Source organism: Dryobates pubescens, chromosome 3 (genome assembly GCF_014839835.1).
Source record: "Dryobates pubescens isolate bDryPub1 chromosome 3, bDryPub1.pri, whole genome shotgun sequence".
Lineage (NCBI taxonomy): Eukaryota > Metazoa > Chordata > Aves > Piciformes > Picidae > Dryobates > Dryobates pubescens.
In genome coordinates, this window is record NC_071614.1 from 38,454,583 (window position 1) to 38,480,237 (window position 25,655).

A 25,655-nucleotide genomic window follows, 5' to 3' on the forward strand; every position below is an offset into this window, starting at 1 on the left:
AAAAAAGTAATTCCTTGGTGAATGTATACACTGGTTGTAAATTTGATTGCCTTACGTAGGAACTTCCACTAGCTTGAGGTCCTGGTTTTTTTCCTGGTATAAGAGGGCCATTCAAAAATTTAGTTTTGATGCTGTCCCTTTTTAACCGAGAATACTGAGCTGTTGCTTGCAGGGAGAATGCTTACACTCAGTAGACTGTTTTCCAAATCTTCGGCCTCAGCATATGCTTCAGCTTGTGCACACAAGATGCTCAACCATTGCAATGTGCTTATACTGTATATGAAATGAGAAAATACTGTTGTAGTGTCATTCCTTCCATCAGAGGATCTTCACCAATAGTCAGGTCAAATAGGTCTTCCAGAGGATCGAGGGGTTTTTCTGTGTTGAACGTTGTTTGACAAAGCTCAGCATCTCTGTTTTTAGGATGCATGCTATGCCAAAAAATTTTGGAAAGCAGCAGTGAGCAGAATATAAGAAGATCTCTGTATTCAGCATCCAATCTTGAATCTAGGGAAAAGTTGCTTCTTGTGGAAGGGCATATGTTTTCATTTTTAGAGTAGCTGATCCTTGTTCTACAAACGACGTTTCTGCTCTGTACTGTGTTCTTTCCCTACCTGCCCCATAAGCAGTGACTGAATTATACTCTGTCATTTTCAGGGTAGCTGAGTAACCAAGCCATTGCAGGTATGTGCATGCACACAGCTTCTGAAGCATTTTTGTTATAAAGCTCTGTCTTCTTAGCTACTGATACTTTAATGGTTTTGGTAGAAGAAGGTGAAATGTTTAACTTGAGATTTGAAATGTACGTAAGAATACTCAAAGTGCCTCTTTCTAGCATAGCGTCTCTCATTAGCAGTGTGGCTGATGTCAGATCCAAAGTTGGTTTATATGACCCATATAAACAGCTTTAATATTTAGGAAAAGAAATCAAACCAGAAGGTGCATAAGAAACAAACAGTAGGCCTTTTCTCTCTGGAGTGTTAAGCTGGTATAACGGGGCTGAAAACTGGTTGACTGCTTAACAATATGGCCAGTACAGTTAGGAGATCAGGTTAGCACTTCAGAGAAAATCAGCATTTCTGCAAGAGAGCATCTATTTTTATGTAATGGATATCTGAAAACTAGAGTTGGAAGAAGCTTATGCTGATGAAAAGGGATGCTTGCAATTTTCTTTCAAGCTTGTACCTTCCTCCTATTACTGCCACATTACTCCTTTCTTAGCTCTCTTTCTCCTCTCTCTCTCTCTCTCATTTCATGTGTAGTTTTCTGGCTTACAGTTCCTGCAGAGCGATTTTTTTGGAGATTCCTGTTGAGATGTGCCTGGAGGGAAACTGTAGCAAAATGGGTGTACTTTGGTTTGTTTGGGTTCGCTGGTATTTTTAATGGTATTAATAGAATGTTGAAAGATACTGCTCTGAAGTTTATACAGAAGAAAGTGTTTTGTGCTACAGAACAGGATCTCTAATGGGCAAGTGTATTTCCAAAACTGGCATTATATATGAAAAAGTACTAATAGAGGGGAAAGGGTTAGCATTTGTATTGCTTCATTTAGTCTGTGAATAGAGTCAGTATTTGCCTTTGGCAAGTGCGGGTGCTGAGGTTAATTATAGGAAAGAATTAGTATTCTTGGGTAAAGTATGCTGCATTTTATAGTTTGTGGAACACCCTGTAAGGCATCGGCTAGTGCTCAGATTGGTTGTCGCTGCTGACCTAAAAGAACAGACAGTGATCTGCCGGTAGCCCTCTATATTTTGCTGTCAAAGATGGGCTGAGAACTTTTAATTTCCCTCCTGGAAAAACTATTTATACTGTGACCAGTAAAGGTTTTTGCCTTGCACATTATACTGTCAAGTGCCTGTTTCTCACCTCAATGATGTGTTTGGTGCACAGCTTAACTGCAACATTTTTTCAGTTTGTTTTCAAATGTATGGTAAAGAATATGTTCACAAAGCTGATGCCTATTAGAAAACAAAGCTGCATCCAAGTAGGAAATTGAGATGAGGATACTTACAATTTAAAACCTAGTGGTGAAAGTTTTGGTGTGCTTTTTAAGTGGTAACTTCCTCAGAAATAGCCATTCGAAGGATGAAAATTATTGAATTTAATATAATTTATTGTTATGCTTTAATAATGTATTTGTCTTTTGAGAACTCACTGGTTGTGAGCTGTTCTTCTCTCATGTTTATAAATTTGTCTGAATTTTCAGAATGGAGAGTCCTCTTTTCTTTTATCTTCTTTAGATGCTTGATAACATTTATGGGCTTAAGCAATACACAGCTCAGTATGTGGAATTAAGTGCAGAATATGTCCCTTAATATTTGTTTTGAAATTGCATTTCAGTCCATGTGAGATGGCTTAGAAGAAGGTAGCATTAAGATTGTATGATAAGATTGCACAAAATAAAATACAGTTTCTATTGCTTTCTCGTAGCCAATCTGCATGATTCATGGTGTGGGTTTAATGGAGAATTAAAAGCTTCACGTGGCTGTAACTAGTCACTTAACGCTCAGCAGAGTTCTTTCTGAGTATTTTTATTTATTGGCATAATTTGCAAAAAAGAAGAGTAGTATTTTCCATATGAATAAAGATTTAGTTTGAACTGAAATGCCTTATTCTTTCATTATTTCTTTTTTGTTGTTGTTTGTCCCACTTTGTCATATGTGAATATGTTTCCATTTATGTGGAGGTTACTGGCAGCACTGCAGAATGCAGGCAAGGAAGTAATGGCTGTGTTTGTCTAAACTCAATGAATCACGCTGTCTCAGAAGCTGCAGCGTCTTAAGATTTACAGCATCACCCATGGCTTTCACAGTGGGAAGATTTCATTGGTTTTGACAAGCTGCAAATATTTGGCTTTGCTGGTATTTATTGGCCTAAACACTTACATTTATTTATTATTTATTGGCTGTTATGAAAGACTGGGCAGATCAGCGTTCTCCCCCTAAAGATTTCACCAGCTCCATGTAAACCGGAGGACCTGGAATGCTTTTGCATACACTGGCCCCGTAAAAGGCAAGTTTTGCATGTCCTGGATGAGACAAAAGTGCAATGCAGCCACCATTACCAGTAGATGAGCTGCAGAAAGAGGAGTGTTGTCAGCTTCTTGTTCCTCCTCACCAGTCTTGTGGCTTTGCTATTGTTTAGAGAGGCAGGGCAAGTAGCAGTTAGGCAAAACAGTTTTTATCAGTGTGTGCACCAGCTGAAAGGAAATTTTGTTCATACAAGTTACTTTCTTATGGGGCACAATATCGCCATGCCTCCAACAGTACACAGGTGGATCAGGCACAGATGAAGGGGGAGAGGAGAGCTCTGCATTTCCAGACACTGGGGAGTCAAGGGCCTGCCAAATTTCAAGCATGGCTGTTCCTAGAGCCCAGGTAAACCTAGCCTGGCATCTGTCTTGATTTCTGAAACTTCTTGAAATGCTTGTAAATGCATATGAATGTTAGGTAACAAAATGTAGGTAGGTCCTACCATGATGTCAAATGTAGATGTAGGTCCTAACCCTGTACAGTCTGAAAAGAACACAAATGAAAGCGCTGAGGTGTTCCTTGCATATCTAAACTGGTCTTGCAGATTTTTTTTTCTAAATGGCTGCTAGTTGGTTTCTTGATGTATCTGGGGAATGAAACTGGCACTATGAAGAAGAAAAATTACTTCTTAAAAGGCTCAGTTGTAGCTGGTTATAGTTTTGCAGGTGTGTATCATTAGGTATCTGTCTCACCAACTTGTAGCATGACTGCTTTGCGCCATACAAAGGAGGAAATCAGATCAATGGGGAAAGAATCCAGTTTAGAAATCAGAAGGAGAGTTGTGTTTATTGGAAATGCATCCAGCATTATCACAGAAAAAAATGCTTCTTTACTAACAATGTATGAAAACAATCAGATAATAGGGATGTAAACAATAGAGAATTAGATGAAGTATATAACAGTAAACAAAGTGTAAGTGGATGGGTTTTCATATGATATTTACCATCTTTTACCATTGGCACAGAATGAAGAAATACCTGCTCTGTGTTTGGGAAGACATTTTTCCTATTCTGTGTCTAGTTTTTACTAGAAGAGGCAAGAAAGCAGCTGTATTCTTATCAAGTCCATAATCATCTGGTAAAAGCTTGGCTTGTGCTTTACTCTTTATGCTCTTGAGACCCAAATAACAGCAGTGAAAGTTTAATAACACGTTTTGAACTGTGACTTTGTTGTTGGAACAGAAAAAGCATTACCCTCTGCAGAGTAAACCGCACAGCTGTGTTTTCTAAGACTGGTTTGTCCACAATTGAAAATCATCTTGTGAAAGAGAAGTGATAGGACAAGGGGAGATAGTCTCAAGTTGCACCAGGGGAGGTTGAGATTGGATATTAGGAAAAATGTCTTTCCTGAAAGAGTGATCAGGCATTGGAACAGGCTGCCCAGGGAGGCAGTGGGGTCAGTGTCCCCGGAGATGTTTACAAAACGTGTGGACATGGCACTTGGGACATGATTTAGCACGCATGGTGGTGTTGGGTTGGACTCGATCTTAGAGGTCTTTTCCAACCTGAATGATTCTATATTTTGCTTTCTAGTTGCTCAAACCCCTTGCACTGAAAAGACACACTGAACAGGTTTAAATAATTTTTCGGATCATTGGCTAGTTTAATTATTTGAAATTGTACAGTAAACCAGCAGAGATTTGATACAGAACCATTCCTAGCAATGTCTTTGGGCCTTTCTTGTCTTGTACCTCTTCCCTTGAAATCCCCAGGAGTCTTGTGATTCTCCACAAGGTTACACTAAGTGTTTTTGCTGTTGGAGAGAAAATGCCGCGGTGCATGGATTTATGCTGGAGAAAGGAAGCAAGATTAATCTATCCTGAGTCCAAGTACTGTACTTGATACATTACTACTTTTTTGCTGCTTAAGCTTTCTTATGTGCAAGGTAATGAATATTAATTATTCTCTGCTTTATTTTTGCACTTGTCCCCCATTAGTATTTTTTGGTCCCATATGCAAAGACATCCTCTCTGATTACATGAAGATACCATCTTTGTGCTTTCTCTCATGACAGACCCGCACCTTAAGGCAAACCTGCCTTCACTTTAATGCCTGTGAACAGTTTATCTTTTGAACAGTTAGACAGAAACTTGGCAGCCAACATTTGACAGGACAAACAAAGGAAAACAAGTCAAGCATCATTTCCCATTAGGAAGTAAACTATTGTTTGATAGGACGGAGCACAAGTTTCCCAGCAGCCTTACTGCAGATACTATAGTGTTGCACATAGGATTAGTTTGCAAATCAGAGACTTAATGGAAATATACTTGCTCTTGTTTTTTATTTTATAAACTACACATCTCCTGAAGTATGTTAACCCTTCTGCATAGTGTGGCTGCCACACTACCTGCCTGCAAGGGAGCATGTGTGTGTTGAACCAAACTCTTGTGGCCAAGGTCAACAGCCTGGGGGCAGCTTTAGCTATGGTGGAAGATCTGGGCTCCTGACCTGTGTGGTGAGAACTGCCTGCACTGGGGAAAGGGAAGTTTGCAAGACAAGTGAAAGAGCAGGTGTTCTGGCAGCAAGGGATGAAGCACCCTATAAAGGGATGTAAGAATGATAGAATTGTTTTGGTTGGAAAAGACCACTAAGATCATTGAGTCCAACCATCAATCCAACACCACCATGGCCACTAAGCCATGCCCTGAAGTGCCATGTCTATGTATCTTTTTGATGCCCTCTATGTACAGTGTCTTCACCACCTCCCTGGGCTGCCCATTCCAATGCCTGACCACTCACCATAAAGGAATTTTCCCTAATAGCCAACCTCCCTGGCAGAACTTGTCCTCTCGTTTTATCACTTGATACTAGGGAGAAGAGACCAATACCCACCTGGCTCTAACCTCCTTTCAGGTAGTTGTAGAAAGCAGTGAAGTCTCCCCTCAGCCTCCTCTTCTCCAGACCAAACAACCCCAGTTCCCACAGCTGCTCCTCACAGGACCTTCACAAGCTTTGTTGCCCTTCTCTAGACACACTCCAGCACCTCAATGTCCTTTTTCTTGTACTTGGCACTGATGAGCCTCTTACAAGGATGTGATCTGAGAGTGTTCCTAGAGGGGAGTTAGTTACTAGCATTAGGGAATCAGAACTCACACACAGCTACTCCTCTTTCCTAGTAGTTTTTACTGGTTATCCTATCAAGAATGGGATTTTTTTGGCTGTGATGAGAATTGGAATGTCCCCTGAGCACAGGTACAAAATGAAGGCTTTGGATGTGTTTAACTGTGGTGTTGTGTAACTCACAGCAATCTCTTCTCCAGATATCTATGCCATAGTGCTATTCCTATAATGAATCATAAATAAAGGTGAGTGCCTGTGGTGGAAGACTCTACCTTTAGAAGCAGCATTAATAACAGGCATCAGGTCAAGCTTGCTTCAAGAACTTCAGTGGCAGTGGGATTAAACTACTGATGTTTTAGTTGAATGAAACAGCTCCATCTAGTATCCTGCTTTTTCTGTTACTCTTTAAGCTTCCTCCCCTTCCCTGCCCTCCTCCCAGATTCTCAAGATCTCCAAGAGCTTCTCCATCCTTCTCTCTCTCCCCAAGATCCCTAATGATGCCCCATTACTGTCAGCGTATTTTTTTCTCCTCTTAGTGCATGAATTACATGCTGGAGGTTGATTTTTTTTTTCTTTGCTTGATTGCCTCTAAGTTTGTGAATCTGGAAATTTCATGAAGCACCACTTGGAACTTGCCCATTTTGGAATGGGTGAAACCTCATTCAAGTGCTCTGTGCTTGATTTCCACCTCCTAGGTCTAGCTGTACTCTGACACCCAGTCTATGGGAGGAAAAGAAATTCTCTTCCCCAGGACTGCCTGGGAAAAAGAGGAGGCGGGACAGTCATTTGACAGGTGCTGTCGTAAGGGTGCTTGGTTGTATGCAGCTGCTGCCTGCGGTTGGTCACGATGCTTTGACTTGTGCTTTTTCTCAGTTCAGTAGCTGAACATCTAGCCCCCTGATTAAACACTACATGGGAGTGCAGTAAGTTCATCTGGAAGGGCTGAGCAAGGATGATTCCATTAAAATTATCCCTAGAAATAAGAGTTTCTCATCTTGGTTGTACCAGCAACTTGAGCTGCCTAATTGCAAGAAGTTCAGTGGCTCTCAATGGCCCAGGGAAGAGGAGGGTCAGTGCGAAATGAGACTAACTTTTGGGAAAGACAGCCTCCGGCATTTGTGATCTAACTGTGATGAGCTGGGGTAAAATGGGACCTTTCATGAACTTCAAAAGTGGTGAGCTCTCCTCAACTTTTCAAAGTAAGAGTGCAGATGACAAACTCCCAGAAGAAGATTCATGTGTTTGACCTTGCTGGAGGTAAGTCTCATCCTCTCTCTGATCAAATATTTATCACCTGAAGCCATTTTCAGTGTGCTGCCTGATTTCAGCTTTGGCCTGTTTCTAAGCCATTGCAGAGCGACTTCTTAGGCACTTTCTCCCTCTCTCTTCTGAAAGAAGCTAGGAAGTACTTGGTTTGTTAAAGCTGGCTCAGACTTCAAAGCATCAGCTGGTGGAGCGGTTTTGTGAAGAGTGAAGGTTTTCAATGAAATCGGCTTGTCATTTGCCCTACTTCTGTGCTTCTTACTGCAGTACCAATGACCCTCTAGTCATTGGTTATGACTAGGTCTAGACTAGGTTACAGAAACATCTTACAGAATTCAAACTGATCCATCTCTATGGACAAGAGACTTCTAGGAATAATAGAAACAGGATTTATTGCCCTGTACAAAACTGGATTCAGAACAAGCAAGTGCAGCATTATAGTACACGATTTATTTTTTCTGTACATGACATATTTGTTAAATTGCACTGACAAACCCACACTTTCCCTCATTTCTCCTTTACTTGCCAAGCTAAGCAAAGCAATTAATGTTGTTCTGTCGAATAGAAGAAAATAGCTTCCTGGAGAATTTATCATCTGATGAAGCTGGCAGAAGCTGATCAACTCAGACTGACTTTCAGTGTTTCCCACAGCCTGTAAAAACTTCTCAGGTTAGAATCTCAGTTGGTAGTATAATGTCCTGCCACCGTACCAGTCTAGAAAGAAGCAATTCCATCCTCATTAGATTTCCATCCTGTCTTCTTCTTAGAAGATGACCTCATGCAGCTGCATTTGTAGCCGTACCAAACAGTACAAATAAAGGCTGCAGCTACCACCAAAAAGTCTTTTTCCAGTAGCCCCAGATGGAGTTCTGTCCTGTGTGCTGAGATTGGCTGTATGTGGAATAAAGTCCTTAAGAAAAATAAATATTTTTGCATAATGTATGTACAAAGAATGACTGATTTCCTTCATTTGTAGGTTCCCCAACAGATAGAACCACAGCTGAACGTTATTCACTAGCTCACAAAATGATTAATGCCACCTTGGTAACTGATGGACTGAGTCCAAGAGAATATTGGCCTGTTCTTTGTAATAGTGCAAATTATATGGAGGTGTTTTAAGGATTAACAAAAAAACCCTCCTTTGGTCCCTCTAGGAGTAGTCTCACTCTTCCATGAAATTTTCAAAACTCCCCCACATAATTTTAACCAAGTATTAAGGCATTAAAAGAACGGATTAAATTGCGATTAAAATGGTCTGTCTTGGACTTGAAAAGAAGTCCACTGCAGATTTCCTGACAAAGAAATGTTCTTAATGTATCTCCCTCTCCTCAGCTCTTTACTGCACAAAAACAAGACACCAAATAAACCTGTCTGGTAATATCCTCCATACCTTTTTAACTACAACAAAACATTACACTTAAACATATTGCACAAAAAGCATAATCTATCCTGCCTGACTCTTCACAAAAATGGCCACAAACACAGGAGAACAGCTACTGTACATCTCAAAATTTGAAGAGATCAATGAAATGCTGAGGAGACACTGGCATGAGGCAGGTATTTGGATCACTTGCTGTGCAAGGGTGTCCTGTATCCTGCAGAATAAAGGGGGGAAAAAAATCCAGGTAAGTTCTTTTTCCATCCCACCACACTCTCCCTCCACTCACAATGTAAAATAAATAAAAGGGCAAAACCTCCTATCTGGGCACATGCAGCTACTTTCACTGTATACACACTGACAGGAACTTGCTCTTTTAAAGATGTCACCATACTCTTTAACTGCTTTAGACTAAGTTATTAAGAAAATAGGCCTTTCCACTTTGACTGTGGTAGTGCAAGGCAGCTTTGTATTTCAGGAAAAACAAAACTAAACCAATCAACCAAAAAAAAAAAAAGAAAATAAAAATCAACCCAAAAAAAACAACAAAAGAAACACCCCCCACAAAAACCCAAACCATGCCACTCTCCTCCTACCAAAACCAGAGGTCAGAGGTCTTGAAAAAAGTTTAATACTCTTATAAAAAAATAATAGAGAAGGAATAATTAAGAAATAGGAACTGCTTTATTGAAACTAAATTATCTAATGACAATCTGAAATCAGCTACTACTTCAGGGAAGAAAATGAGCTTGCTTTCAAAAGGAAAGGGCAGCACCCTTCCCACCCAAAAAAACCCTCTGAAGAGTATGTTTGAAGTCCAGTCACAAAAACTTTTCTACCTTGCTTGTTTATCTTCCCAACATGTTTTTTCCCCTCTTTCACTCCTACCTTTTCCCCCACCTGAAAGCACTGCCATAAGATGAAAGTTAGCACCCAGGCAAGTCAAAAGACAAGATGGAAAGGCTTTGTCATTACAAATTTGCAAAGCCTTCATTGTTTTCTTTAATATTTTCTGATACTTCATCTGATTTAGGATTCAGATTCCTCTTAAATGAGAAGTCCAGTTTTTCACTTCATTAGAATGCTCTAATGGAAGGCACTGCTGGAGGTGTAGTATGAAGGTCCCAGACAGCCCAGTATGGATGGTTAAACACCTTGATCAGTAATGATGTAAGGCTCAGAAACTGCCCTCCCCAGGTTTTAAGGGCCTTCTCTCCCTTTTTAACTAGTGTTGATGAATTCACCATGTGGGGCAAGAAAACTAGAATAAATACATGGTAAGTAGGTCAGATCACAGCAGCCTTAATTACTTTTTTTTTTTTTTTCCATAGGAAAGTCAAAGTTTTCCATGAAGTCAGTTAATAGAAGGAATGAAACTAAGTGAAATTTTCTTCTCACTTGGGAACTTACATAAGGGAAGTGCTGTCAAAGATGCCACAGTGCCATCCAAGACACAACACTAGCGTGCACTAGGTGAAAGGCCTCCTAAATGGTACCCCAACTAACAATTTACCAGTTAAATGTGTATTTTTCCATTGAGTCTATAATTAACTACATGAAAATGTGGTGTCACCTCCTCATCTTCTCACTTTAATAATTGTTTTAACATCACCAGAAAATGAGTTGATATATTCACTACAGAGGAAAAAGCCAAGAAGACATCAGACAAATTGATTACACTACAGGTAAAACTTCATCTGGGGAAGCTGCAGATGAGAAACAAGGTAAGACTAAGGCCAGAAGTGCTAAAACAAACCCCTTCATCTTAAGATGACATCTGCAAGGAAGACATACCTCACAGCAGAAAACACCCTCAAAGATATGCTAATGAACTAGTTTCCAGAAGAAAAAAACCCAAAACCACCAAAAACCCCCAACCAACCAACCAACCACACACACACACACACAAACCCTCAAAAAAATCCCCCAACATAAACAACAAAACCCCAATACCACCACCACGACACTTAGGTTCCAGGAAAGAAGCTATGTGCTTCTAGTGCTTATTTGTACTACTATGTATTTTAGACAGAACTTGAAACACGCTGTCTGCTTTGCTCTGCACATCATCGTGCTGCCTTTGAAAGCTCTGTTCAGTCACTTCCAATAAAAATCCCAGTAAGATCAGTTCTGCTTTTTTAAATTATTGTTATTATTGAAAACAAGCAGCAGTTTTTCAGTGAAAAAGGTGATGAGGACTACAAAAAGAAAAATCATAACTTTCCTGCAATAGTAGTATTCCTTCCAAGAAAAATGTATTTCCCTTTCAATTACATTTAATAGTGTTCACATGATATGATTTTCTATATGTCTACTTAAAGCTCTATCAGAATTCTTTTAAATTAACAAAAGAATTCACCAGGAGGAGTGTAGTTTATAAGCAAATGCAGTTTTCCTCCTCAAATTTTACCATCACTGGACACTAAAAAGTTCCGTAATCTGGAGCTAGAGTCCTTTTCTGTGTTGATTATTTCTACCATTTCTTCATTCGGAAAGCAATGTTCTAATTGCCACCCCTACACTCTCCCAAGTCATATGAAGCCTGTTTGGGGAATTACTTTGCAGAAACACTCTCATAAAAGTACATATGAGTACAGCATCCCAAGTAGAGTAAAACCAATTTTACTTTTGCATTAAAGAAAGTTATCTGAGATTCATGTTACGCTTCAGATTTAAGTACTGAATTAAATACATCAGGTAGTGCAGAAACAGTTGATAACACTGAGTCCAGGGAAACTCATTTCTTAGCAGAATTTGGTTTATCTCACTGACACGAGACACTTCATTAGAAGCTGAATAATGGTCCCTGTTTTAAATGGCATTAACAGGGCACATGGTAATAATAAAACCCAGATCTGATGAAATGCTGAGATTGAAAGGATCACTACCTTATCTAATAGGGAAACCAGAACAAAGTATCCCTGCTGCTAAATTGATGTAAGGAAGCAAAACAATTAGGAATCGGCATGTTACTCGCTTTGACATTACAGAACAGTCAGCAATGAAAACAGATGAGACACACAGGAAATACCTTGAGTAACAAAGCAAGGTGGTAGTCCTTTGAGATCGTGAAGGAGGAAGCAGGAAGGAGAGCCATAAAGTAAAAGAAGCAGAGTTAAGGTTTGCTGAGGGTAAGGTTCATATGCCATCTAGAAAGACTTACTCTTGTGACAAATCACAAGCAACTGGAGAGCCAAAATCACCACAAGTTCCAAGAAAACAAAACCCACGTGTGAAACATATCAACTTATGCAGAACAATTACATCATTTTTCACAAAGTCCTGGATATTGACAGAAGTATTTAAACTTCTGTGGCTATCTCTGAGAACCGAAATGTGCTGCTGAGTGAGCTAAGAAAATAGAGGAAGTGCCCACAGTGTTGCTCAGTGGAACAGAAGAAATCATGTACACAACAAGCATTCACAAAGCCATCAGCCAAGAATTACTTTGCCATTACTTTTACCCTACTGACAACATATTTTTCTTACTTTCACCATGGACAAATCCTTTACAGAGAAGTCACTTCTGAAAGACAGTAATACAATATAGAGAGTTTCTTAGAATCAATCCTTCCTTTAACAAGGAAGAGCACAAGAGGTTTTATTCTATCACTGCACTTCCTACAATGAATTTAGGAGTTAATTTCTTACTCTATTTAACATTACTATGAACACAGGTTTTAAATGAACACAGGAACAGAAATACTGCTTCCTGAAGAGCTCTTGAAAGACTTGTTAAAAGCAACACTGAGATTATAACAGACTTAAAAGTGAAAAGTCATTTCCCTTCAGTTTTCCCATTTCACTACTCATCCAATTCAGTAGCCACCAGTCCCTTTATAAAGCACAAAATGCAGGACTGAAAGAATTTGCTGTGTGTAACCATCTCATGTTGCCATTGTATTATCAATTTCATAAACTGATTAAAATTCTTCTCATCACTAGCTAGGCCTGTGCTTTGTGGCTAGCTTCTACAACTTAAATAATGTCTCTAAATAGGCTCATGTTTATTCATTCCTTCTCTCAGAGAAGAATTTATGGAGAGTAGTCACAGTCCTTAATAGCTTTAATGCTAAATTAAAAGAAATTAACCTCTCCTAGTCTTCATGCCCTGATCACTGTACTTTTCCTCTGCAACTATTCCAATGTTTTGCTTTGTTCTTGAATGTGGGGAGCAAAAAAGATGCAATACCAAGAAGTGTTCAGTTCACTGCCTAGAGTTCTTCTGAATGCCCTTGAAAACAGAAGCTGACCAGGTTTTTAAATGTACCATTACAAGAGGAAACTAAATTTTTACACTTTATAAACTAGCTGAAGAACCCAATGCTTCCATTTGTTTCAAGACTCAAAGAGTTGCTACTTTTGCTCTGTAAAGTAACTGTGATTTCTCTTTCACAGGTTGGGTTTGGTGTTTCGGTTTTTGGTGGGTTTCTGTTTGGTTGGGTTTTTTGTTCCACACCCCATGGGATTAGGCAGAGTACAAGCTTCAATTGAGAACAAAAATCTGTATGTTATAGATACAATTATTGTCAACCACTCATACATTTTTAATAACCTGTCTGATGAAGTATGATAATAAAGCTTGGAAGAATTCTCAACACCTGGTAAAAGTTCTGATTGAGAAATATTCACCTAGAAAATGTTTTTTTCTAGAAGTAATGAAGTACCTCCTGTCCTGCTGCCCTCTGCCCACTGTTTTGCTTCTCATCTCATCCTCTTCTAAAAGGATATAGATACAAGTGCTTGAAAAAGCAAAACTATTTCCCCCCAGCCCATGTAATTCACAGTTGGCTAGCACTACCCTGCAAACACTGCCCTGCAAACAGAGGCACTGCCTTTCAGACCATTGATTAACTTCTTACGTCCCTGCCAATAAGGGTGCCAGCTGTGCAGAAATCCATTTGTTTAACAGTCTTGTTCAGCCTGGTCAAACATTTATTTTAAAAGACAGAGACAAGGCTTAGACTCCAAAACCTAGAGAAGGCAACCTGCAATGCAGGTTTACAGACTAATCAGACTGGAAGGATCCTCAGGAGGTTTCTAATCCAGCCTTCTGCTCAAAGCAGAGTAAGCTCTAAGACCAGACCAGGTTACTCCAAGCTTTGTTCAGTCAGGTCTTGAAAATGTCCAAGGATGGAAATTGCACAACCACTACAGCCAAATTGTTCCCTTGCCTGGCTGTCCTCATAGCAGGCTCTTAGGTTCCTCTGAAGCGGCATTCTTGAGCTCCTCCTCACAGGGCAAGTTCTCAAGCATCTCTGATTACTGAGCCCACATCTGAACTCCATCCAGTTTGTCAGTATCTTTTTTGTACTGGAGACCTGCAGCTGGGTGCAGTGTCCTAGATGTAGTCTAATGAGTGCCAATTGAAAAGGGGTAATCACTTCAACCTGCTGATCCCAAACACCTACTCAGAGAGTTTTGGTGCAGAAGCATGCAATTTATCCATAACCCCAACACTACTTTAACACCTGCCCAGAACTCCAGGATGAGGCAGTCACTGCTGGAATGATAAGCTAGTACTAAAAACTTAAAACCACACAATGAATGCTCCTATTCTAGCAGTAGATTAAAGTAAGTCAATTTGGTAAGGGATCTGCTTGCCCAGATTCACTGCCTCTCATGTGTCTCTCAATCTCTCAAGTTAAACACATAAATCCAAACACAGTTTAGTCATCCCTAATATTAAATATTTTCAGTTATACCAAGATCAGAATGAGATGAATTTACTGTTGAAAGCATGAAGCCTTTACAGAGCAAAGCCAGACAAATCTGATACAAAAAATGCTCACCTGCATGCATGCTGCATGCTTACCTTTAAAACTGCTTTCAAAGAAAGAACTTTACCCTACAAGTTGGGCAACATGATAAAGACTTAGACCACTGTAATTAACAGTTCTTAAGTCTTTCTTGACACAGGTTCTTCAGCAAATGCATAAAATTTTCACAGCAGAAGCCAGTTCTGACTATCTGCCTTCCTGCTATTAATACAAGCAAAACATTAGTACCTGGAAGGGCTCCTGTGCTATCAAGAATACTCAAACTGAAGACATCGTAATTCAGTGACTTGCTACAGCCCTGAAAGCTAGCTCAGCCTCTTAGAACACCCCCACACTTACATGCAACTTCTCTTAAAATCATATCTGATCTCTGAGCTACAAGATTACAGGGGTCTCACTAACTAGAAAGCACTTACAGGATGGCCAAGGGATCAGGCCCAGCCAGCATGGATTTAGGAAGGGCAGGTCCTGCCTCACCAACCTGATCTCCTTCTATGATTAGGTGACCTGCCTGGCAGATGTGGGGAAGGCTGTGGATGTAGTCTACCTGGACTTCAGCAAGGCCTTTGACACCGTCCCCACAGCAAACTCCTGGCCAAGCTGTCAGCCTGTGGCTTGGACAGCAGCACTCTGTGCTGGGTTAGGAACTGGCTGGAGGACCAAGCCCAGAGACTGGTGGTGAATGGTGCCACATCCAGCTGGCAGCCAGTCACTAGTGGTGTCACCCAGGGATCAGTGCTGGGCCCCATCCTGTTCAATATCTTTACTGATGATCTGCACAAGGGGATTGAGTCCCTTATCAGTAAACTTGCAGATGACACCAAGCTGGGGGCAAGAGTTGATCTGTTAGAGGGTAGGAGAGCTCTGCAGAGGGACCTTCACAAGCTGGACAGACGGGCAGAGTCCAGCAGCATGAAATTTAACACATCTAAGTGCCAGGTTCTACACATTGGCCACAACAACCCCATGCAGTGCTACAGGTTGGGGTCAGAGTGGCTGGAGAGCAGCCAGGCAGAAAGGGACCTGGGGATAGTGGTTGATAGTAGGCTGAACATGAACCAGCAGTGTGCCCAGGTGGTCAAGAAGACCAATGGCATCCTAAACTGTATCAGGAATAGTGTGGCCAGCAGGAGCAGGGAAGTGCACTGGGTAGGCCACACCTTGAGTCCTGTGTCCAGTTCTGGGCCCCTCAGTTTAGGAAAGATTTTGACTTGCTGGAACATGTCCAGAGAAGGGCAACAAAGCTGGGGAGGGGTTTGGAGCACAAGCCCTATGAGGAGAGGCTGAGGGAGCTGGGGTTGCTTAGCCTGGAAAAGAGGAGGCTCAGAGGAGACCTTATTGCTGTCTACAACTACCTGAAGGGAGGTTGTAGACAGGTGGGGGGTTGGTCTCTTCTCCCAGGCAACCTGTGTCAGAACAAGAGGACACAGTCTCAAGCTGCCCCAGGGGAGGTTTAGGCTGGATGTTAGGAAGAAATTCTTCACAAAAAGAGAGATTTGCCATTGGAATGTGCTGCCCAGGGAAGTGGTGGAGTCACCATCACTGGAGGTGTTTAAGAGGAGACTGGATGGGTGCCATGGTTTAGTTGATTAGATAGTATTGGGTGATACATTGGACTTGGTGATCTTGGAGGTCTTTTCCAATCTGGTTAATTCTATTCTATTCTAAATTCTATTCCATCACAAAATGAAAGCAGGACTAAGTGTTCAGACAGAAGTTAAACATAAATATATCCCACAGAAATTGAAATCATTGTAAGACAGAATATGCAGCATGGTAAACATCAAAATCAGTATTAGATGCATTTTGAATGAAGTTTCTACATTCCTCCAAGCTTCATATGGGACAGAAGACTATAAAAGACAGTTTTAGAGCAATGTGGTAGGAATACTGTAGCGCTGAGTTCTTGCCAGGGATCTGTTGATTGCTATGCCATTATTAGGAAAGGTCATAAACCAGCTAACTTCCTACACATGCCTAACAGCTTTGTGTAAGACTAGGCACGAGACCCAGAGGGCAACTCTTTCCATGTGCCACTTTTGCTTATGTTTTGAAGTTATTGGATATCAAGAGGTAGGAATAACAGATGAAAAATCTTTGGAATTTAATACAGATTTTACATGCAGTTTTTAATATACTACTGTATTAGTTGTCCAATCACATTTCACACGAGGAAGATGTTGAGATGATCTTAGTATTTTTCCCTTCAGATGATCACCAGTAGCTGTATGAACTTATTTCTGATTACCTATTTTCAAACTCTTACCTTCCAAAACAGAATACTGCAGTGTCGACAGAAATGCAAGGTGTCCCCGTACTGCTCCTTTATTGGGTAGTATTTCTGAAGTGCAAAGTACATCAGCTTCCAGTCAATGTGACCTTTCTCTGACAGAATCAAATGCCTACAAAACTGGACATAAAATTAGTATCTTTCTTTAGCATTGTTAAAGAACTAATCAAATCAGGTAATGGACTGGGGGAAAAAGGTAAAGTCAAGATCTGTAACTGGAATTCTTTGAAGTCAATAATCTGACGTCATACATCTCTGCAATGCAGTGAGAGAGATGTAGCCACAAAAAAATGGAAGATAAAACACTAAAAGTAAGGAGAGAGTATATTTGCCAAGAAAAAGTAGGCCATATACAGCTCATCTAACTCTACCTAATTATAATCAAGAGCCATATAACAAAGCCAATATTCAGAACCATAATTAATTTTATTTTTTCCAAACAAAGTCAGGAATGAGAGTAAAAAAACATCACTGTCTTTACAGAAACCCACTACTTGTAACTGTAGATTTAGACAACGCTTTTTCTTTCATTGTAAAGGTATATACATGATTGTTTTTCACATTTACTTAGGATCTTTCTAGAAGGCAGCAATAATCAGTGATTCATGTGCTTCCTGAGGACATAACCTGCATGCAAAGATGATACATATTGGCCATTTCTCCCAAGCTTAATACAGAGCCAGGGTTTATTAGGTATGTATTTGTAAAAGGCTTTTGTTCCTCCCTGTGGGGATTAATGCTAATACATGGAGGGCTTTCTTCATTCAAAAGACAACTCCTAGATGGGAAGAACAGCACTGCCTTTCTGATTTCAGCTACACCTTGCTTCATTTTGTAATACATTCTTTGTGTAGAGTTCTCGCTTTTTCCAGAAGTGCTCTTCAGGTATGAAGTGTTTTTGTGGTTGTTTCAATGGTTCAGCAAATACACTGCAGAGGACAGGAAAAACAACCTAACAGGGTTCTATAGCTTAAGATACTACCCTTTTCAACAGAAACGGCAGAATTCCGTAATCAAAACCAAAGTCGGTAGATTTCTATCATTAATAACCTAGTGAGAGATTGAATGTGAGCATTTAGGAAAGCACTGGAAATACTGTGTACAAGTACCCCTTATAAGGCACAGTGATAATTCTAGTGAAGTGCTGAAGAGATGGTTTTCCCAACATTACCTTAGTTTAACAGCTTCCTCTCCAACCAGTTTTGTCACTGTTCAACCTAACTTCACCTTGCATTCTTCTGAGCTGTTTTAGAAGGAGGGTTTTTCAGTTTGGTTTTGCCTTTCTGTATTCTCCATGAATTTGACTCTGAAGCCTTTCATCTCACCAAAATTCTTAGTTGGGTCAACTGGGCATGAGTTAGCTGAGCTTCACTTCAACCTTTTCTGTTATAATAATACTTAATCTGGTAGTCACCGACCAAATGGTATCTCTTCAAACAATCAGATTTAAGAATGAGTATTTTTACTTCCTCCAGTCTGGAATGTACTACGTGTTTAAAGTTCTTCCTCCAGCTCTGATGAGGTAACTTCTATTTTCAGAGCTTTGTTTTCACCTAGTCTGATTTTGCCCCAGCATATATTATTGTCAGAAAATGAAGACAGTTCTGGAGGCATTCCTAGATTACTTTGATGTTGTTTATGAGGAGGTGACAGAAAAGTACTGTTTCTCTTTATGTTGTTACCTTCAAAACCTCAGGTATTTGTTCTCTGTTTTGTTTTTGGTTTTTTGCAAAGATTTAATTTTGGCTTCACCAGACTGTTCATGTAGGCTAGAAGTTTGAGTAATCTATCTGCCTACCTTGGTTGGTAAAACAAATTCTATTTTAATACTAAAGCTATAAATACCTTTGAGGTTTCCTCTCCAGCAGTTTGCTGGTGATTGTGTAGCTTATAAACAACCAAACAAAAAGTCATCACATGGTAGGTGTCTGTTAAAATACTGCTATTTCCTTGCAGTTTAGTATGAACCAAGCCCCCCAAAACAGAACATTTTCGCTGTCACTGCACACTCACTTTAGCTCAAGAAGGGTGAGTTCACACTTCACTCTCAGTACAGTCCATTGCAAAGATATAAGCCATGTTTATGCAGTGATAGAATTTGTTACCTGCTTTTCCGCAAAATGGTACTGGCAGAGTTTTTTCCACAACTGTCTGTCCTCACTGAGCATGTACAAAGTTGGGGTCACTTGACCCAGAGTAATAATGTCCCAGCCGTCAGAGAACCTGTACAAGATGTTATTCAGCATATGGAGAGGGAGATCGCTAAGCGTAAGCCCATTGTTGACTTGCTGGAAACAAGAGTTGAAGACTTTTAACTTGACAGTATAAGGTACAAAGAAGATTCTTATTTTAGAGGTATCTTAGGCCTTAGCTTGACTTGCATAGAACTACTGAATAATATCTATGGTTAGTTCTGTGATACTTTGATTACTTTGCTACCATTATTCTCTGCCTAACAGAAGGCAACACAAACTGTAGCTCGGTAACATACAGCTTTCCCTTTTATTTCTGGCAAAATAAATACATCCTAATTTATTTATTTTTTAAGTTTCAAATACTCTAAAAACACTTTTCAGAAAATAATTAAGGAGTATACAATCTTAAAAACTACAATATATTCAATTCCACCCTGGGGAAGCGTGCTAAACCCCTGAAGGTATGAACCAACTATTTGTAACTTGTATGGTAACTACATTTCCGTGGGGTTTATTAAGAGACAGAGCACATGTCAATTTGACTTAAGACACCTACAGAACAGAATATAGGACTGAAGAGCAGAAATACAGAAATCAAATATTACAGAAGTCAGAGCTGAAGGAGAATAGGTTCATCTCTGCAGTCTTAGAGATCGTTCCCCTCATATGTAAATGAGGAATTCTGCAGAGGATGACAGATGAGAGCACTGAGAAGGGTTCCATTGAGAATATACACCTCTGCTGAACTTTCTCTTAACAGGGTAACCTACAACACAACTCATATGTGGCTGAATCTGGAGCTGATACTGCCAGGTGGCACAAAGCCTGACAAGGCTGGAAGTGGTGTCCCAGCTGGCAAGGGAGGGAGTATGGGCAGCTGCTGGCCCCACCAAGCAAAGCTGCCTAGTCACAAGTCACTGTGAGAGCAGCAGCTGTACTCTAGCAAGCTCTCACTTAAGTCAGTTTATTTCACAGCCATTCATCTCACTTACAGACTGGGCTTTCCATAGTGTCATCTGTTATAAACATCTCTGGGACTGTCATTCTTTTCAGGAATAAGTGAACACTACAGATGTGAGATTTCTCATCAGTTATTTCAAGCAACATAAACCAGCTCTGATGGAAGTGGCATGCTGGAAAGAAAGGAACACAGCAACTGCAGCAACTCAAAACTGTGCTGCACATGAAAACTGCTGAGACTGTGTTCCCTGGTTCCTCCCTTCTATTCCAAAATCAGCTGTTTTACTCCAACACACAGCAAGGAGAATTTGGAAATTTCATAGCTGAAAGCAAAAGAGATAAAACAGTTCTATGACTTTACTGTGAGCCATGTCTTGCAGCATTTCTTTCTCCAGGAGTGACCTGAAGAGGTTAAAAAGCATGCCAGCTTGCCATCAGAAGTTTCCACTACAAAAACCTGGAACAGTGCACACTACATACTTGGAACAAAGTCATATGATCAGAATCCAGATGCTGAAGGTTTTGGGTTGTGTTTTTTTCTTTTTTTCCTTTTTTTCTTTCTTTCTTTTCTTGTTTTTAACAAAAAGTAAACCTGTTTCTGAATAAAGCTGTGAAATGGCTGTGATAGGTGGCCTGACCCACCTTTATTTCTTCAGTAGCAGAACATTTATTTGCAATAAAAATTGGTAATTTTTTTCATCTCTGACCACTAAAGACAGAGATTTCAAAATTTATCTCTGTGAGGAAAAAGACCAACTAAATCTATACATCTCTACAACAAACCTGCAGTGCAGGCACTGTAGCAGCCCTCACTAAAAAGCTATTAAAACACCAGAAAATGAAGTTTATTCCCTCTCATTAATTTCCTATTACTTTTCTAAAAAGAAAGGGAACAAGTAAAGCTGTTTATGAAGTATTTGAAACTTTCTTCACTTACAAATCATAAACCAACACACTATGTAATTCCTCTCCCACACTTACTTTTTTAGTGTGATTAAACAACGTACCTTGTTCATCTGAAGGTTTTTTAGCTGTTGTTGCCACAGAAGGATAGTTTCTAATCGGCAAATCCAAATATTGATGTTCCCTACCAACACAGATTTTCCTACTCCCCTAATAAGTATACAGAGAGTAGAACTCAGATCCTGTAGAAGATCTTTGATTAGTCGTGGATTATACTGGTCTTCCATGACTGGAAAACAAACCAGACCAAACTCAGTTAACCAAGTTAACCAATACAGTTAACTGAAGCTAATCAACACCTCTATAGATAACTAATTGCAACTCAACTGTGTGTGTGCAAATAGCTGCCCTAATTTCCCATCATGGCATTAACAAATGCTGTTCCATAAATGCAAGATCAATAATTAACAATTTCATAGGCAAATGCAATTTAATATTTCATGCTGTGAATTTAATAAACTTAATGCTGAGCAACCAGTTAGAAACCTGTTTTCTTCTGTTCACAGCTCATAGTATTACATCTGCACTGAGCACGGTTACCAGAAAGCAATTTTCTTCAGTATTATGAAAGAGCTTTTTTTTGAAAATAAACAATAAAGAAAAGCAGTTATGTACTTTACATCTCAGTACATCATGCAAACTGAAAAACAAACATGTTACTAAGCTAAAAGCTTTCACATTTCATAAAGAGTATAATTTAATAGCAACCACCAGCCTCTGAAAGAATCGAATTGTCATTTGACTTCACCGATCTGCTTCAGACATGATTCAACAATCAGCAGAAAACAACTTATCATAACTGCATGAATGCAAGTGTGAAACCTTGTACTAAATAAGCTACTGCTTTGCTTTCCAATGTAAAAAGTGGTAAAATGCTCATCCCTCCCCTACAAAATAAAATAAAAATAAAATAAAAGCAACTGATATCTTAGTCACAACAACTCAATCTGAGCATGCGGATTATAGAACCTCAGGTCTTACCCTTCTGCACAATTTTGTCCAAGATGTTAAAGTAGTTCTTCTGTGCGGCACCACTCAGTGAGGTTAACTGGGATTTTGCAATTAACTGCAAAAGCTAGGACAAAGAAGTAAAACTCAGAAGAATGACAGAGATAAAGGATGATTTCTAGTGCACGCTTTCAGTTCATACAGTCAACCACAGCAGCCTAGAGTGCTGCAATGGCTTTCTGTGAAAACATAACTACAGAGGTCAGAAAAGGAGGCACGACCAACGACCAAGTATTCCCACTGTCATCCCATGAGAAGATGAACATTCTAAAAACACTACACAAGTATTAGTTCTTATTACTGTGACTGAGCACATAACACATAGCCTTTATAAACTATAATGGGACAGTGTGGAGTCTGTTTTGGAGGCTCACAAATATAAAAATGGCTCTTGATGTTGCTGGGTTCTCAACACTTTGTCAGATTTACCATAAACCCATAGAAGTGTTGAGGATGGAAGAGACCTTTGAGATTGTCACATCCAACTGCTTGCCTAAAGCACAAAACCACACCACTACTGCTAAGCCACTACCACTAAACCATGTCCCTAAGCACCACATCCATTCATCTTTTAAATACCTCAAGAGATGGTGACGCCACTGCTTCCCTGGGCAGCCTGTTCCAATGCTTGATAACCCTTTCTGTGAAGATTTTTTTTCCTAATATCCAACCTGAACCTTTCCTGGCACAACTTGAGGCTGTTTCCTCTTGTCCTGTCACTTGTTGCATGTGAGAAGGGACCAAACCTAACCTTGCTTTAACTTCCTTTATGGCAGTTGAGGGTTCAGTTGTCAAGAGCATCACTGAACTAATACCAACTACTAAACAACCAGTTTCTGAGTGAAAGTACCGTACTGGTCAAACCAAGGTGTGATGCACTTAGTGTATCCTGCTCATAGAGAGTAAATGACGTATTTCACCTGGAGTACGGAAAAAATGCTGTGTTACTCAGGTCCCTGGTAGGATAAAACAGTAATCTAATAATCAGCAGTATACATACGGTAGCAGTAGTTTTTCCTTGGCTATACGTTAAGGATATCCTAGATATCCACACATTGCTCTCTGGAACCACTGTGAGCAGAAGAGTGATAAGAACAGTGGAAATAGCCTAGGAGAATGGAACCAAAAGAGCTGCAGTTCTTGCTGCAAGCTACAGCTGCCAGAGGCAGCCCTTGCTCCATTTAGACATCTTTACTTTTACACTTTAGACTCAGTTTTGTAGCCAGAAAAGGACCATTGACTCTTCAACAAAATGTGGTAGAAAATTCAAGATAGACTGTGATGTTAGGCAGCATTGCAACATCTAGGAACATGGCACGGAGCTTTACAATTGCGGATCATAATGCTGAGTTCAGGACAAATATTCTCAACAGATCAGAATAGGAAAGCAGGGAGCAGAAACCAGCACCCCCACAGAGTGCTCCAAACACTAACTTCAGACCCATGCTTTGCAGGACAGCATCCACTATCAGTGCAAGAAGGTGAACAAAGACTAAGCCCAACAAGAAGTATTTTGTATCTTCATTTCTAAAATACTGATTTGACACTACACCAAACATAAATTTTCCTTTGGAAGAATACAGAATAGACCAGTGCTCTCCCTGATTTAATAATGTTCCTTCTGGCTTCTCTGCATGATCCCTGACAAAACATTATGTGCTGTGAAAGGAGGAAATAATTCTACTGACGTATTCAAATACAAGCAATGTATTTAATGTAGCTTCTGAGACTAGATATTGGGACATTTTTCTTGGCATTTTCAAAGCCTTTTAGTCTGATTAACAATCTAGAGCACACTTAGTGGTCTCTGGCAGTTTGCCAGCTCAAGCGAGTTATTTACATTTATCTTGATTAATTTAAAAGAAAAAAAATCAGTTGTGTCATTCAGACTAAAGATCAAACCAAGGCAGCAAACTCCACCTGGGTGATTTTAATGAAGATTCCAATTTCAGTGAAGATTAATATGCAAGGATTAAGACAACTTCAGCAGGTGCACAAGCACACGAGTTCAGTCTTACAGAGAGGTGTAGAGCCATGGCTTACGTTGCCCACTAGAGTCTAACTTTGAATGGATCAGCTATTTAAATGGGGAGAAAAAATAACTAACACTTCTCCACTGACCACTCAACGTATCAGACTTCTAACAGCTAAGAAAAGATCATTATAATACAGCATAAAGGAGTACAGGAAAACAGCTGATCCTACCTCCTTCCTCCACAGCCTACCCTAAAAGGATCCTGATCAGACAAATGTTTCTTTGGTCAGCAAGCTCTCTGGCTACAGAACGAGCAGCAGTTGTCATTCATATTCATCATGTTTATTCACAGCTCAGTAACTTTTAAGGTCTTAGATGTACAGTTTCTATACCTGTTGAGAAAAGCCACTTTGCCTCCATCACTTGAGAAGAACTGATACAAAGATATAACTCCATTTTTGTAATTGTGAAACAACCCTAATTTTTTAAAAGATTCCAAATAGATTACAAAATCCTTTTAACATTTTAGAAGTCTGCCTGCTGTCCTCAATCCATCCTAATTTCTCAGGGTCTACCATTATTAGGTAGTGGTTTTGACTGTAAAGGCAAATTTCTGAATATTAAAGTACTGCTCCCTTCTCAATCTGAACCTGGCTAACTAAACCAGCTGGTTTACATTCTTTGGTGAAGAGCTGAGAAACTGGTCATGTGCTTATGTTAGACATTGCACGTTGTTCTGATCAGCATCTAACAAACACGTACAATTCCAATTCTAGATTCATCCTACCTGTTTACCATTCAAGTGAGGCAGTTATGGTTGAGATCTGTTATAACACAAATCACTTTTTCAGGTGTTATGGATTTTTACTTTATTTTTATTTCCTACCATTAAACACTGAAAACACTGCAGAAAGATCAATATTCCTGCTTCCACTCCCAAAACAACACTAAAAAACAATGTTCTAAACCACAATGCATATATATATATATACTGAAAAAATCTGCAAGGGGAATAAAAGAGGCAAGTATCCTGCCCACTAGCCTGGAAGCAAATCCTTTTTGCTTTGCTTCCTTTGGTGCCACATGTCTTGTTTATCTGGAAGTATAAAACGCTATCTCAGCTTCACAAGGATGGGCAGAATGTGTTTTCTCTCCAAATAGTCCACAGCCCTGTGGTAAGGGTGTTTTCCTGGTATATTTATCTAATTTTCATTTGTGCCTTTTCAAGTTCTGGATGCACTCCAACCACTACATAATTTGTGAACAGCCTCACCACGGAACTGAACTTTAGTCCTTACATTTTGATCTTCTCTAGGATCTGCGATGAGCACTTTAATACATCAACTTAGATGAAAAAAACAACAAACAAACCAACCAAAACATAACAAAACCAAACAAACCCAAAACAAACCAAACATCCACTATGTGCCACAACAGGCATTTACAAGCAGGCTAGATAGCCACCGAGGAAATGAAGGCACAATACTATGTGTCTCCTTAATGAGCAAGTTACAGTTTTGGAAAACAGGGAGGTAGCACCTTTGCCCAGAACTTGCAGGTTCCACACACTTAATTCTCAACTTAGGCCTAGAGCTGACTCAGAGAAGCTAATAAAGTAAGAAAGGGACTTTCCAAGGAATCATGAGACCAGCATATCATAATTGTTCCTATAAATTTTAATGTCACTGTCATTTGTAAAGGACAACTTCCAATAAGCTAATTTCTGTAAAACAGACAAATGAAAATAGACTG

The 25,655-nt window shown here is 39.8% G+C and overlaps 1 protein-coding gene across 4 annotated transcripts in view; it reads right to left on the reverse strand.

The window, feature by feature from the left end:
* Positions 1-7,637: 7,637 nt before the first annotated feature.
* FBXO25 (F-box protein 25) overlaps positions 7,638-25,655 on the reverse strand; it is a 33,413-nt gene continuing 15,395 nt past the window's right edge. For 2 of the 4 annotated variants that reach the window (XM_009910209.2, XM_009910230.2), the window contains 5 exons: positions 21,902-21,995; positions 20,965-21,149; positions 18,908-19,090; positions 16,779-16,922; positions 7,638-8,949 (listed from right to left, as the gene is read on the reverse strand). In XM_009910209.2, coding sequence (XP_009908511.1) covers positions 8,860-8,949; positions 16,779-16,922; positions 18,908-19,090; positions 20,965-21,149; positions 21,902-21,995 — 696 coding nt within the window. In that variant the 3' untranslated portion in view covers positions 7,638-8,859. Of the gene's footprint in view, positions 8,950-11,763; positions 11,791-16,778; positions 16,923-18,907; positions 19,091-20,964; positions 21,150-21,901; positions 21,996-25,655 lie in introns of all 4 variants that reach the window. The other 2 variants (XM_054179985.1, XM_009910202.2) reach the window with 2 other exon arrangements.